This window comes from Lichenostomus cassidix, chromosome 14, assembly GCF_008360975.1.
Source record: "Lichenostomus cassidix isolate B80296 chromosome 14, HeHo_3.0, whole genome shotgun sequence".
Lineage (NCBI taxonomy): Eukaryota > Metazoa > Chordata > Aves > Passeriformes > Meliphagidae > Lichenostomus > Lichenostomus cassidix.
The window spans coordinates 1,157,453-1,171,012 of record NC_139495.1 but is presented as its reverse complement, the minus strand read 5'-3'; the positions used below and the strand labels follow the sequence as shown (position 1 = coordinate 1,171,012).

The window sequence follows — 13,560 nt, the reverse complement described above, 5'->3', positions numbered from 1 at the left end:
AGTGCGTGACAGCAGCACTGGGAGCCACTGGGCAAGTGCCAGGGAAGCAGCAGTGCCACCTCCCAGAGATGACCCTTCAGCTTCCAGAGCTGACTTTTCAGCTTCCAGAGCCAGCCCAGGACACTGCACTGCACCACTCCTCACATCAATTTCTGTATCATCACCCTGAGCTGGGAACTCAGTCTTTGCAGCCCTCCTTCCAGAGCAGCTCTGTTAAAGATGCTCACAAAGCTTTCCTCAACACCATTTCACCCCAGACACGTGGTGGTGGAGCTGGAGCTCCCAAATGGTCACTCTGGCTGGGCAAGGCTGCTCTTACCTTGGAGGAGGATGTGCAGGACCACTCGTACAACAACGGGGTCTGTTCCCCATCATCCAAGTTGGGGTCATAGGATTTCTCCCCATCCAAGATTAAGTCCTGAGTGTTGGACCATACCCGGTATGACCCCCCATCAATGATGGGGACCAGCTTACTCGGGATCACAGTCACGTTGGCAAAGATGCTTTTGGACAGCGGGGTGTCTCCAAAGGAGACAATAAACATGAAGCAATAGTTCCCAACTTGCAGGGCGAGCTTTGGGATAACCAGCTGGGGTCTGTTCACGTCGACGTTCGGCAGCCAGATCCTGCTGGAGTCATCCAAGTTCACGCAGCTGGATGCTCGGTAGATCTCCCACAGGTGCTCTGTCTGGTACTTGATGCACCCTCGGAGGTCAATCTGTGCCTCCAGGTAGTTCCTCTGGGATCTCTTCATAACCACCTGGGGTGGCAGGGCCAGCTCCACCTCGGGCTCCTCACACTCCAGGACTTTGACGGTGACGGTGAGCTGGGCTATGAAGAAGCTGATGAGGTTGGTGGCGTTCACCTCCACCAGGTAATCCCCAGGGCTCAGGTAAGAATAGTTGGCCACTGCAACCCTGGTGGTCAGAGCAGAAGAGCCATCCCCAAAGCTCCACAAGAACTCAACACTCCTACTGCTGGGCACCACCGCAGCTTCAAACAGTGCTGTCCTGTTGACAAAGGCATTGGTGGCACTGAGGGACACCTGGACTATTGGGTCTTGCACTTGGATGGTTCTGGTGATGTTGACACTTCCCAAGTCATTGAAGGCAGTGAGGTGGACCTCAAGCAGCCCTGCAGCTTCTGGAGTGTAGGAAACTCCCTCTCCTGACGCAGCAACCACGGAGCGACCTCGCTCTTTCCACAGGCAGAACTGCCAGGAGAAGGACACGCGGGAGCCGCTGCCCACACGGGCACTGAAGCTCTTCTCTGTTCCCGTGGCAATGCCCTCCTCGCAGCAGTTCAGCAGCCTGACGTCCTGGATGGCCTCCAGGACAGAGATGAGCACCTGGGCGTGGGCAATGCTGATCTGGTTCTGCACGGTCACAGTCACCAGATAATCGCCGCTCTTGGTGAACTCATGGGTGTACCTGGAGCTGTTGAGCACCACAGAGTAGTCACCACTGATGCTCACCAGGTAACTCACAGAGGTACCTGACAGCATCCTGATCACGAAGGTGACCTGCTCCCCTGGCTCCACCACCTTCTTGCTGGCAACAACTTCCAGGCCTTGAATCCTGTCCAGCACCGAGATGTTCCTGCTGGCCAGAGCCCAGCTGATGTCGTTGGACGCGTTCAGATGGACTGTGTACAACCCTGCCGTGGGGAACGTGACTGCCACGGACTGGCCACTCAGTGTGCCATTTGGCACCTCCCACAGCCACGTCACTTCAGTCCCTCTCTGCAGCTCCCCCTCAAAGACCACTGTGGAGCCTGAGGAAACATACCTACAGTCCAGCTCTGCTGTCCCTATACTCAGCCCCTCAATGACCTCCTCTACACAGACAGAAACTGTGGCGTTGGTTGAATTCAGCTTGTTTTCTGCTCCAACAATGACCTCAATCATTCCAGGGCTTTGGAAAGAATGTATAATAAAGGGTTCAGAGGTGACGGGAGAGGAGCCATCCTCCAGGTACCACACGTACGTGACACCAGTGCCACTGGTTATGGTGGCACTTATGTTCACAGAGGCATTAATAGCAGCTGGGTTGGGGAAGGCGTGGGGCTTTAGGACACCAAGGCTTTCAATGAACTCCAGTGTCCTGTTAGCAGTGGCACAGCCCAGCATGTTGGTGGCCTTCAGGTAGACAGTGTAGTTCCCAGCTTCCAGGATGCTCAAGGCAAAGGTTTTCCCAGTGGAGGTCTGCACAGCATTGCCATCCCGCTGCACTACCCAGCTGTAGGAGATATTTGTTCCCTCTCTCACCGTGGCCTGCAAATGGAGTGTTTTGTTAGTTGGGAAATACATGTCCTCCACCAGGTCACTGCTGGCCACCTGCAGGCCCTCGATCTGCTCCAGCACGTAGACGTAGATGCTGTCCTGCAAGGAGCTGATCTTGTTCTCTGCCGTGACGATGACGTTGAACGTGCCCACGGAGCGGAAGGTGTAGGAAATGGTGGAGGAGCCTTGGATGGGAGTGCAGCGATCGCAGAGAATCCACGAGTAGCGGGTGGCAGTGCCAGCCACCAGGGTGGCTACAAAGCTCACCGACCCATTCAGTGGCACCACTGTCCTGCTGGCATTGACGGTCAGGCCAAAGAGCCGCCGTTTCACGGTGATGTCGATGGTGGTCTCGTTGGAGCTCACATCATTCTGCCCCATCACTGTAATGCTGTAGTGGCCTGTGCTGTTGTAGGAGTGGGTGGCCACTTGCCCAGGCTGGACAGTGCCATCCCCAAAGTCCCAGCAGTAACTCACTTTGGTTCCGTTCATGCTGGCAGAGAACAGGTAGATCTGGTTCAGCTCCAGAACATCTGTCCCATTATATTCAATCTTTGCTACCCCAACTGGCTCCTGCACCTCCACAAACGCCGTGTCGTTGTTGAAAGAGACATTGTTGGAGACTGTCACCGTGACCAGGAAGACCCCTGTGTTCTTGTAGGTGTAGGTCACTTCAGTGCCACTCGACCTGGTGGACTCATTGTTGCCAAAATCCCAGCGGTAGCGGTACTGGTAGGGAGGCACGGCACTGACCTGGAAGGTGGTCTCTTCCCCGAGCCTCACAAAGTGCTTGGAAGGGAGGAGGGTGACGTTGAGGATCTCTGGCTCCACACAGACGCTGGTGAAATAGTGAGCCTTGTTAAAGCTGCTGGACAGGGTCAGGGAGAGCGGGAATGTCCCGCTGCGGGTGAAGTTGTGCATCACCACAGGGTCCCCGCTGACCGTGACGTTGGATGAGCCATCTCCAAAAGTCCAGTCAAAGACGTATTCCTCAGGATTCCCCGTCACATAGGCGGTGAGCTGCACGTCTGGGTGCTCCAGGATGCAAGAAGCAGGCTCTATTTTAAGTACTTCCAGGACAAATATCCGGACAGGAACCACCTGGGAGACAGAGTTCACAGGATTCACAGCTGTCACGTTCACGGTGCAGTTGATGTCCTTTACGTACACGTGCTCCACCACTGGCACCTGAGTCCTCAGCACTGTCCCGTCCCCCATGTCAAAGGTCCAGGTGATGCTGTCCCCAGTCTGCACAGAAGCATTAATGGTGACAGCTGCTCCCAGCTCTGCAGCCTCATCCGCAGAAACGCTGAGCCCCGTTATCTCCTCAAACACCTGGTAGCACTCCACGGTCTCCACGGTGCTGACAGTGTTGTTGGCTGTCACGGTGACGTTGTACACCCCTCTGCGGGGGTAGCTGTGGGTCACTGTGGGCTGGAGCTCTGTGAGCAGGGAGGATCCGTCCCCAAAGTCCCAGGTGTACGTGACGCCATGTGGGGACGGCAGCGGAGTGGCTCGGAAGGTGACTGGATGGCCAACGACCAAAACATCCTCCTGTGCCTCCACCTTCACATCGACCAGGTAACTGCGGACGTGAACTGGGCTCAGGTGGGTGAGGTTCTCGTACTGGTTGGACACCACAACCATCAGGACATATTCTCCTGCATTGGGAGAGAGCAGAAGAGCAGGGTGAGGACATGCCTGTCAACAGCTCCTCAGCGCTGTGGTGCTGTGAGGGGTGTGACAAGGGCTGCAGGGGACACTCTGCTCCTGTGCTGGGCACACCTTGGGCTGCCCTGCTCCAGCCCAGGATCAGCAGGACATGTGTGTGGGGACCAAAAACCAAGAAATGAGCCAGTCCAACAGGTAGAGAGAAAAGATTTTCTTTCTGTTCACCCACAGGACAGACGCTTTCTGCTGCCCACCCCTCCCTCCAGCACAGTGCTCGCCTGCCCCTCGTCCATCTCCTGAGACTGCCCAAAAAGGGGCTGTGCATGGTGGACCTGCTTCTTACAGCATGGCCAAACTTCCCTGGAAAACATTTAGAGAGGATGGCAACTGCTGGAGACTTCCAGTCACTCTGGAATTCCTGTTTGCTCAAGAATGAGGCTATGACTTCCAGCCCTTGGTTTTATTGGAAGGTGCCTTGTACACCTCTCACATCAAAAATGCCTGAGCCCCTTTTCCCCAAAGAACCTTGCAGAGGATACCTGGGTCTTGGTAGATGTGTGAAACGTTGCTCTCAATGACAACCTCATGGACATTGGGATCAGGAACAAAGAAAGACTTGTTGTAGGGAGGTTTGAACAGGTATGTCTCCTGGACACCATCTCCAAAATCCCACCTGGAGAAACAGGCAAACCATGTTACACTGCACAACAGGAGAATCACAGAAATCCCAGAGGAACCCTGGCCTGGCTTTCATGTCAGGGCTGGGTTTTCCAAAAAAACATAGGAAGCAGAACACCAAGTATCAAAGCAGTAGCTGCACTGAGAGGAGCACAGCACTGGTAAGAAGAAGAAGAACCCAAATTAAAGCAGTGTTGCAATGCTTTAAAAGAAAAGGATTTCAGCCTGAACTACAGGCATGTGACTGACCCACACTCAGAGGGATTTCACATTACCTAAACAGCAGCTGAGATGGACCAGTTGGCCCCGGGAAAAGAAACAGTGCATGCAAGGTAAGATGTGCACAGAAAGATCCTAAATTTGGGCAGCAGGAAAGAACTCACAGGAACAGAGCCTCCACAGCTGAGTCCACGTGAACCCTGGCGGTGAGCTCCACGCTGCTGTTCTGGGGCAGCACGGGCAGGACACCCACCACACTCAGGTTCTTCATCCTGTTCATCATCTCCACTGTCACGTTGTAGTTGACTGTGAAGTTGCTGACATGGTTGGAGGCAGTGAGCTGGGAAGGACAGTGGAACAAAGAATGGGTTTGGGGTCTCCTTGCTGTGGACATCACGCTCTGGGATGGGGAGTGGGGCTTTGCTGGACTGAAGAAGCACCACTAGGCAGGTGAGCAGGCCAGGGCAGAGAAAGTAGCCACATCTTCACCACTACAGCCAGTCCAAGGAGGACAAGGAGAGAAGCTTCAGCCTGAGGCTCCTCTGGCTCTGAATTTGCCAGCTGCCCCTTTGCCTGCTCCAGTGTGCCCTGCAGCTGCAGCTGCTGAGCACAGGCACCTGCTGCCACCAAGGGAACAAGAGCCACCCAGTTTCCTTGGGACAGTGGCAGAACAGTGGCTTCAAGCACAGAGCAGGGTGGGAGAGGCTCATGACACCAAGTGCAGCTCCAAGATCCCAGTGTGCTGAGCACAGAGAGGGAGAGCAAGGCTGGGCAGAGGAGGGAAAGGAACTCAAGAGACTGGAGACTGAAGAGACATGACAAAAATAGAGCAAAATCCTCAAGATTTTCTAGGAATGTAACACTGACAAAGTATCTTCACCTTCTCACCTGCAGGAGAGCTGAGCTGCTGGCAGAGGGATCCTTCAAACCCACTTGAAGAGACCTCCCACCCCAGCAGGGAAGAGAAGCTCTTGTCTAGGCTTCTGTAGATCTGCTGCACTGAACCCAGAGCACCCCAGGCCAGTGGCACCTTGGCAGCTCTGTGAGTGAAAGCAGCCCAGGCCTTCAGCACAGTGCTTCACCCAGCAAATTAGTGCTGCACCAAGCAAATTAGTGCGAGCGTGGCCTCGGGGCTGGGCTGGTGTCTGCTCAGGAGGCCAAGAGCCACCCTGAGAGCACATCCAGCACCTCAGCCCAACTCTGCTCCATCCTTCAGGGGCTGTGACCAAACCCAGCATTCCAGTCTGCACCAGGAGTAAGAGAACAGCACAGAGAACAGAGGAGCTCATGGGAGAAGCTTTGTCCTGCCTGTGGAAGTCTTAGGATTCTGACTCTGCCAGGTTCTGAACTCCTCTCTGCTCCCTGCTAATTCCTGCTGGGGAGGAGGAGGAAACACACACACTCCACGAACAGAAAGGAGAACTTGGAGAAAAGAGGCGAAAGCAAAGAGGAGGAACACAGCAAAGTAATGTAGGATTAGAAGAAACTATCTGCATTTGCAAGAGCAGCTCAGTGAGAAATAGCAGACGAGCACAGTGAAAACCTCAACTCAACTCTGCCTTCTCTCCCTGCTGCTTTTCCTGATGCGTTTGTGGGATGAGATGGAAACCCAGGGTTGAAATGGTATCATGGGAAAGGCCTTGGCTTACCGAAAGCTTGTACACAGCTGGGCTTTGGTAGATAACGTTGAAGACAACATTGTAAAAAGTGAAAGATGGCTTATCATCTACAGTCCACCGGAAAGTCACATCTGACCCAGCCTCCATCACAGGGATGTAGCTCTGAAAGGCATGAGAACATTTCACACTAGCACAAGAGAAAAGCATGCCCAGCACTTCCCAGGAGATCTCCAGCTGAACTGGAGAGGGAGCAGAGCCAGACTGGGAGGCTCCCCACACCTGCAGTGTCCTCAGAGCATGGCACAGAGGTGACAGATCGTCTGGCTCTGCTGCTGATGGAGAAATGCAGACCCTGACTCCATAAATCCCCAGCAGAGCTGGGAGCAGACCCCACACTCCCTGCTCCCACAGACCAGCACTCTGCTCTTGTGATCATGTCTCTCTTGCTCACTAAAAACCTGAAATCTCTGCAGAAACAGCCTGGCTTTAGCTACATCTGTGAGCTGAGCCTCTGACCCTCATCCAGGGATGGTGCCTGACCCAAAGGCTGAAGGGGCTGGACAGGGCAGGTCCCTCCTCATTCCCTGCTCCTCCTGAGCAGCCTGTGGCAGCAGGAAGGGTGAGACCAAGAGGTGCAGGCACAGGATCTGCCAGAAGCAGCCAGAGCTTGTACAGAGCATTTGGGGCAGGTACTGAGCAGCATCCCAGGGCTGTAACTCTGGGGATGGGGGACTGGAGAAAACAAGACTGCAAACACCAGAGCAACTCCAAGACTTGAAGGGGTGAAACGTTTTTTACAGCTTCAGCCAGCTGATGTAAGAATTTAGCAGAGCAAATCTAAACACCTCAAGGAACAACTACCTCGACAAGGCAAAACAAGGTAAATACCAGCCTTTCCTAAAGCCTCTGGTTTCCTGGGGAACTGGACAGGCAGCTCCTTACCTCGGGGGGTTCAAGGAGGCACTGCCTTACCTCGGGGGGCTCAAGAGTTCGTGCAGCTGAGCTGCCACCCCGCTGGAGAGCACCGGTGCTTGTGCCACATGCCTGCGTCTGCAGCAGCGCGGGCAGCACGGCCTGGCAGCTTAGCAGCAAGCAGTGCCCCCCTGCCCCACCTCCCCTGAGCCAAACACACCCCTGAGAGCTCCAGGTGAGGGTTGAACCCACGAGCGACCAACTCTGAGCAGCAGCAAACACTCACCACGCGTGTGTTCACCAGGACTCTGCTCTCGGGGTCAGGAGTGGCCCTCAGCCCGCGGATGGGCTCCTCCACCTTCACCGTGACCGTGATGTTCTGGGAGCTCACGGCGTTCTCTGCCACGAGCACGTGGGTGCTGACACCCTCCCCGAGGCTGCCCAGCTGCACCACAGCAAACCAGGTGTCGTTGGCCTCCCTGGCACACAGCTGGGCCAAGGCCGCCGGACAGGTGGCCACGAAGGGCACGGTGCGGTTGTCCCCAAGCCAGCCGGCCGTGGCGTTGACCCCCGAGGACAGCTTGACCAGCAGGGTGGTGTGGTTGGTGGGCAGGTAGACCCTGGAGCCCTGGGGGGCGGGGTGGATGACCCTCAGGCCGGACACAGGGGATGCCACGCGGAAGCTGCAGGACAGGTTGGCGCTGAAGATGCCGTTGTCCACGCTGGCTCGGACGGTGTAGTGGCCAGGCTGCTCCAGCCCCGTGTTGTGGGGACTGAGCAGTGGCACCAGCTGCTCCTCGGCGTAGCGCACCCGCAGGGAGCACGAGGTGCTGTTTGCCCAGGGGGCATCCACAGAGCTGCCAGACAGTGCCAGAGCCCACTCGGAGGAGTTCGTTCCGGACAGGGAGGTGGCACTGGGGTGGCACTGGAGGAACGAGCCTGAGCTTGCATTGTGCTGGATGCTGAAAACATCCCCGGCCCTGACAAAGATGTTTTCTTCTCTGAATGAGACCTGCAGAGAGAGGAGATGTTTTTGGGTTAATGCCTCACATTATGAGCACTCAGCACCCAACCCTGCCCGGGCAAAATGCTGATTTCCTGCCAGGTGGGAAGCAACAGAAAAGGTGCAGAGCCCAACACAGCAAAGGCAGGCCTTTCAACACTCCACTCTCCTTGGCCCCTCTGAATCAAATGTGCCAACACAGAAATCAGCTTTATGCTCCACCTCCACTGTGTTAATGCCATGGAACAGCCCGTGGACTCTGCACAGCCTTTGCATGGAATCACAGGAATAGTTTGGGTTGGAAGGACCTTAAAGCTCATCCCATTCCACCCCTTTCCACTGTCCCAAGCTGCTCCAAACCCTGTCCAGCCTGGCCTTGGACACCTCCAGGGACCCAGGGACAGCCACAGCTTCTCTGGGCACCCTGTGCCACCTGCTTTTGACCCTTCTGACCAACTGTGCTTGGCACAGGAGACTGCAGGGATCCCATGGCCCGTGTGACACTGGGCACATCCTTTGATTCCAATGGACATCAGTGGCTCCATCTGCCACATGGGAACAACCCAAATCTACCCAAAGCCCTCAAGAGAAAACTGCCCCACCTACTCACTGGTTACAGCAGTAAACACTGACCTGATACTGGGAAGAAGGGCCAGCTGGTACCATAAAGAGGAATTCCTTGAGGAGCTCAAAGCTGAGCTGGCTGTCATTGGGCTGCAGGGCCCTGGGGACAGGGCTGCTGCCAAAGGAACTGTTGGCACACTCGGTGGCATTGCAGCAGTCATTGTGGGATGAGCACAAATTGGTCAAAGGACACCACTGGAAACCAGAAGGACATTCCAGCAGCGTCCAGTTCCCATCATCCTGAGCAGTGGGGAAGGGTTCTGTAGCATTGTTTTCCTCCTGGTAGTCTGGAAGAAGCGAAAGAGAAATCAGTGATCACCACTCTGACAAGTAACACCGTGAATGCACTTCTTTGCTCCAAATTCACCATTTTTTCCAGTCTGATGATGGCTCCACTCTTAGTAAAAGCTGCAACTGCAGCACATCTTGGTGCTACGTAAAAGCCAGTTTTACTGGAAAAATCCACCAAGATCATTAAAGCCAAAGTTGTCTCCTTTCCAGTGAGAATGCACCAATTTGCACTCTGAAAGGATCTGTGCTCCAGCAAAAGCGAGTCCAAGTGAAAGCAAGAGCTGGCCTTGACACTGAAAACACATTAAGCAATTTCTCTGAAGTTAATGTTTCCATGTCAAAGTATCAGCTTGTCAGTGTCAAAAAAGATCCTTTTGTAACCAGCCAACCCTACGGCTACAACAAACATTCTGCTGCAGAATTAATTGTTGCCAAAACTGTGACTGTTGAGCTGTTGTACAAGGAATAAAAGGCTTTTTAGATTATCTCATCCATCAGGAAGAAATGGGCTCAGGAAAATGTTCTTCCTTGTTAACCCGTGGGGCCAGATGGACCAGAACACATTCCCATTTGACATGTGTCTTCACCGAGTCAAAAAGTACAGCTCAGAAGATTAATGAGCTTCTACACATGCTTCTTACATTCTCCTCATGCACTGAGAGAGGTTTCTCCCTCTTATTTTCTCCAGGATAACCACTTCTCCAAGGCTACCCATGGATTATTCTGCGCTTTAATCTCCTCAATAAACAGAACCTCTGAGCCCTTAAGGGTCAGAGCACCAGAGGGGCCACAAGATCAGACCCAGTTTGATGGTGTCACCTCCAACAACCCCCCAAGCATTGAGGAGATGCCTCACCTTCTGCATCCACGGCTCTGTGCACCTGGAACCTCACTTGGACAGGCTGGTGCAGCTCCTGTGTCACAAACTGCAGGGCAGTGAGGAATCCCTCGTGCCGAAACGCCAGCTCTGGGAACTCCAGCACCTGCAGAACACACAGCTCTCACTGCCTGCATCCCCCAGCATCCCTGGGCAGCAGCAGGATGGGCAAACCCCCCTCACCTCCTGGGCCTGCCATGGCTCTGCCAGCACAGCTTCACTCACGTTCCTCGTGGCCTCGTGGGTGGCAAACACGGCGTCTCCCTCAAAGAAGTTCTCGGCGTTTAGGAGAACTCCTGTTTATAAAGGAAATATTTGAACAAAGCCCGTGAGACTCAGCAAGGCCTAAGGCTGTTCTCTCCAGCCTGTGAAGCTGCAGCAGGGCTTGGACCACTCAGGAGTCTGTCCTGCTGTCCTGGAGGAGCAGGTCCATCATCCTGTACCTTCCTTATTCTCCTTACAGGAGTCTCGATTTCTTTCTCATCCCACACAAGTAACATTTTTGTTTGCAATTCTCGGCGATTTTGACTTCTACAACTGTCCCTTCCAACAACTGATTAAAAAATGAATTTTTGAGTACAAGGTGTCCTTCTCCTCTTCCCTGAGCCCCTGGGCTTCTTGGGAAATGCAGCCACAACCAGCTGATTGCCAGCAGTGGCATTCACTCATGGCTCTCTGGGGACTGGGCAGCTGCTGCTGCCCCTGTGACCTCTCTGGCAATGACTTTTCCTTCTTACCTAAATCCTCTCCCCTATTTCAGGTCCCTTCTACTTCTCTTTCCTACTCCCTCCACTGTTGTGGAAGATTTGGGAAGCTGCACAAACACAAACCTGCACAGTACACACCACACCACACCTCACCTTATCATCTTTGGAGCCCCCCAACCCCAGCATCTCCCAAACTACACAAGGGACACTGAGCCACCAAGGCAGCACCACAGCCTCAGAGACTGCTCAAATAAGAGCAAAAATCTATTTCCAGAGCTTTGCCTCCAAGCTTTGCTCCTCTCTCTCCTGCTGGTGGCAAAGATTGGAATAAAACAACCACTTCCTTTTGGGCTAGAGTGGGGTTTCTGGAAACTGGGTTTGGGAATATTGCTGCAAGCCATGCTTGTTTCATGGTGAAGCCTTGGAGGAGCCTCTCCATGCATCCCTATTTTTCCAAGGCAGTGGCAATGAGCAGACAGGTGGCCAGCCAGGCTGGCAGCAGGGCTAGCAGAGCCCACCTGGTGGCTTGTACTCGCAGACGTAGCTGTGCTTGGCCATGCACAGGTCAGTGTTGCACTGGCCAGTCGGGCCCATCCTCACACAGTGGTCAGCATTGGAGGGATGGGGTTCTCCTGGCAGCCAGTTCTGACAGCTCTCCAGATTAAATCCTTCCCCTCTCTGCTGCGCTCCAGAGCTTGCAAAATCATTGAATCCAATCCAGACATCGAGGCTCCTGCAGAAAAAAATAATAAAATTAGAAGGGGGAGGGGGGATTTCAGGAAATCATGAGTATTAGAAAGAGCTGGGACAGCTGCCATCTAGGGTTCTCTCTAAAAATAATAACAACAGCTTCATCAGGGTGCATTTCATGGAGCCTTTTAATTGCTAAAGAGTTTCAGTATCCACTCTACCACCAGAACCTCAGGAACAAGCACAGCACAGCACAGCACAGCACAGCTCTCCTCCAGTCTTCCCTCCTCTGTCCCAAGAGCCTGCTGAGGGTGGTCAGGCCCTGGCACAGATTCCCAGAGAAGCTGTGGCTGCCCCTGGATCCCTGGAGTGTCCAAGGCCAGGCTGGACAGGGCTTGGAGCAGCCTGGGACAGTGCAAGGTGTCCCTGCCATGGCAGGGGGTGGCACTGGATGAGCTTGAAAGTCCTCCCAACCCAAACCATTCCAGGATTCCCCCAGAGGAGAGCAGAGCAGAGCACTCTGTCACCATGAACTGCCCACAGTGCAGTTGAAATGACCCTCCTGGACTCTGCCAAGCCTGCTTTGAGTCAAGAGGAACAATTTGGTCACACAGAACTGTCTGGGAAAGCTGAATCCTTCAGCAAATGTGGGTTTTTTATGTGCACACCTGTGGGATTTACCACCAGCCAATTCTCCACTGTAGGTGAGACTGGCAGCAGCACAGGATTAAAGCTCAGCAGTCCAGGTCTGGGAGCTCCTGTCCTCCTGGATGAAGCTCCTGGAGATTATCAGCTCCTCAGTCACCAGCAGCAGCCAGAGGGGACAAGCAGAGGCTGAAGCAGTGCAGGCAGCTGTGCCCCACACACACAGAGAACTGCGAGGCTCCTTTTAGGACATGAAATTTCCCTGCCCCATTTGGAAACAGGCTGAACACCAGCAGAGATCCTGGTGGAAAGTGCTGAGAGGTCTCTCCAAGCCATAGACAGCCTGGACAACTGTTTCTAATTGCACCCAGCACCAAGGGAGGCATTTGTTCCATATTAACTTCTATTAACTTCTCCGTATTAACATCCTGCACCCTTCCAAGCTCTCAGCTCCTTCTCCATGCTCCCTCCTGCAGGTGGAAATCAATCCTGCCATGCCCTTGCCTGCCCCAGCGTGCTCCCAGGGTGGTACCATGGCTCTGCAAAGCAGACTGGGGAGATAACTGGTGATAACTGGTGCCTCTCCACCCCCAGGCCCATGCCAGATGAAATGATTCATGAGGTCATGCTGAGAAACGATGACAAAAAAAAAACTTGTTCCATGAATCAGTAGTTTTCACTGCAAATGAGATTAAAAAATAAATAAGGGCTGTGTTCTGCTCCTGAACCACTGGCAGGGAATTAGGGAGAGCAGGGTAGGAAACTGTCTGCTGCCACCAGTGGAGATTTTCCTTTTCTAATTCCAGCTATGATCTAACTGCAAGTCATCAGAAAAAAAAAAAAAAAAGGTAAGAAAGAATGGAATAACTAAAAGACAAGGTGCTGGCTGGCTTCCACCCTGCCCCACTGCCTGGCCCATTCCACTGCAGGGGGAACAGAGCTCTGAACACCCTTTTTTGAAGTGAGATGTGAACTCTGCCTCTGAGGAAGGACTGAGCTGCCTTGCTGGAGCAGAACATGCCTGGGGAGGCATGGAAGGGCAGAAGGGCTCTCTGTGCTGCCCAGAAAGAGGGATCCCCTGCATGATCCCATCCCCTGCTTCTGCAGGCAGGGAGGGACCAGCTCAGCACATGCTGCTCCTGGGGAGGCCATCCCACATCAGGAGCAAAGGAGAGCAGAGCTGCTCAGTGCCTAATGGGAAACAGCTTCCTGCTTCTGTCATCTTCCCATAAGAAACTATGGAAGCTGCATGTTCCCAAATCCCGCAGCTCGGCCCATTCGCCTTTTACCACCGGGGAAATTGCATCCTGGAGCTGCTTGCTTTGTGTTTATCTGAATGGATT

At 53.9% G+C, this 13,560-nt stretch overlaps 1 protein-coding gene across 5 annotated transcripts in view; it reads right to left on the bottom strand.

The window, feature by feature from the left end:
• The window catches only part of PKD1 (polycystin 1, transient receptor potential channel interacting), a 77,680-nt gene that overhangs the window by 27,118 nt on the left and 37,002 nt on the right, over positions 1–13,560 (bottom strand). For 4 of the 5 annotated variants that reach the window (XR_014855031.1, XM_085074316.1, XM_085074317.1 and 1 more), the window contains exons 7-15: positions 11,401–11,615; positions 10,359–10,471; positions 10,155–10,281; positions 9,017–9,294; positions 7,667–8,392; positions 6,499–6,630; positions 5,014–5,189; positions 4,492–4,625; positions 320–3,942 (exon numbers count right to left, since the gene is read on the bottom strand). Coding sequence is in view for 4 of the 5 variants with exons in the window: in XM_085074316.1 (XP_084930442.1) it covers positions 320–3,942; positions 4,492–4,625; positions 5,014–5,189; positions 6,499–6,630; positions 7,667–8,392; positions 9,017–9,294; positions 10,155–10,281; positions 10,359–10,471; positions 11,401–11,615 (5,524 nt within the window). In the remaining variant the exon portion in view is untranslated. The remainder of the gene's footprint in view (positions 1–319; positions 3,943–4,491; positions 4,626–5,013; positions 5,190–6,498; positions 6,631–7,666; positions 8,393–9,016; positions 9,295–10,154; positions 10,282–10,358; positions 10,472–11,400; positions 11,616–13,560) is intronic. The other variant, XM_085074319.1, reaches the window with a different exon arrangement.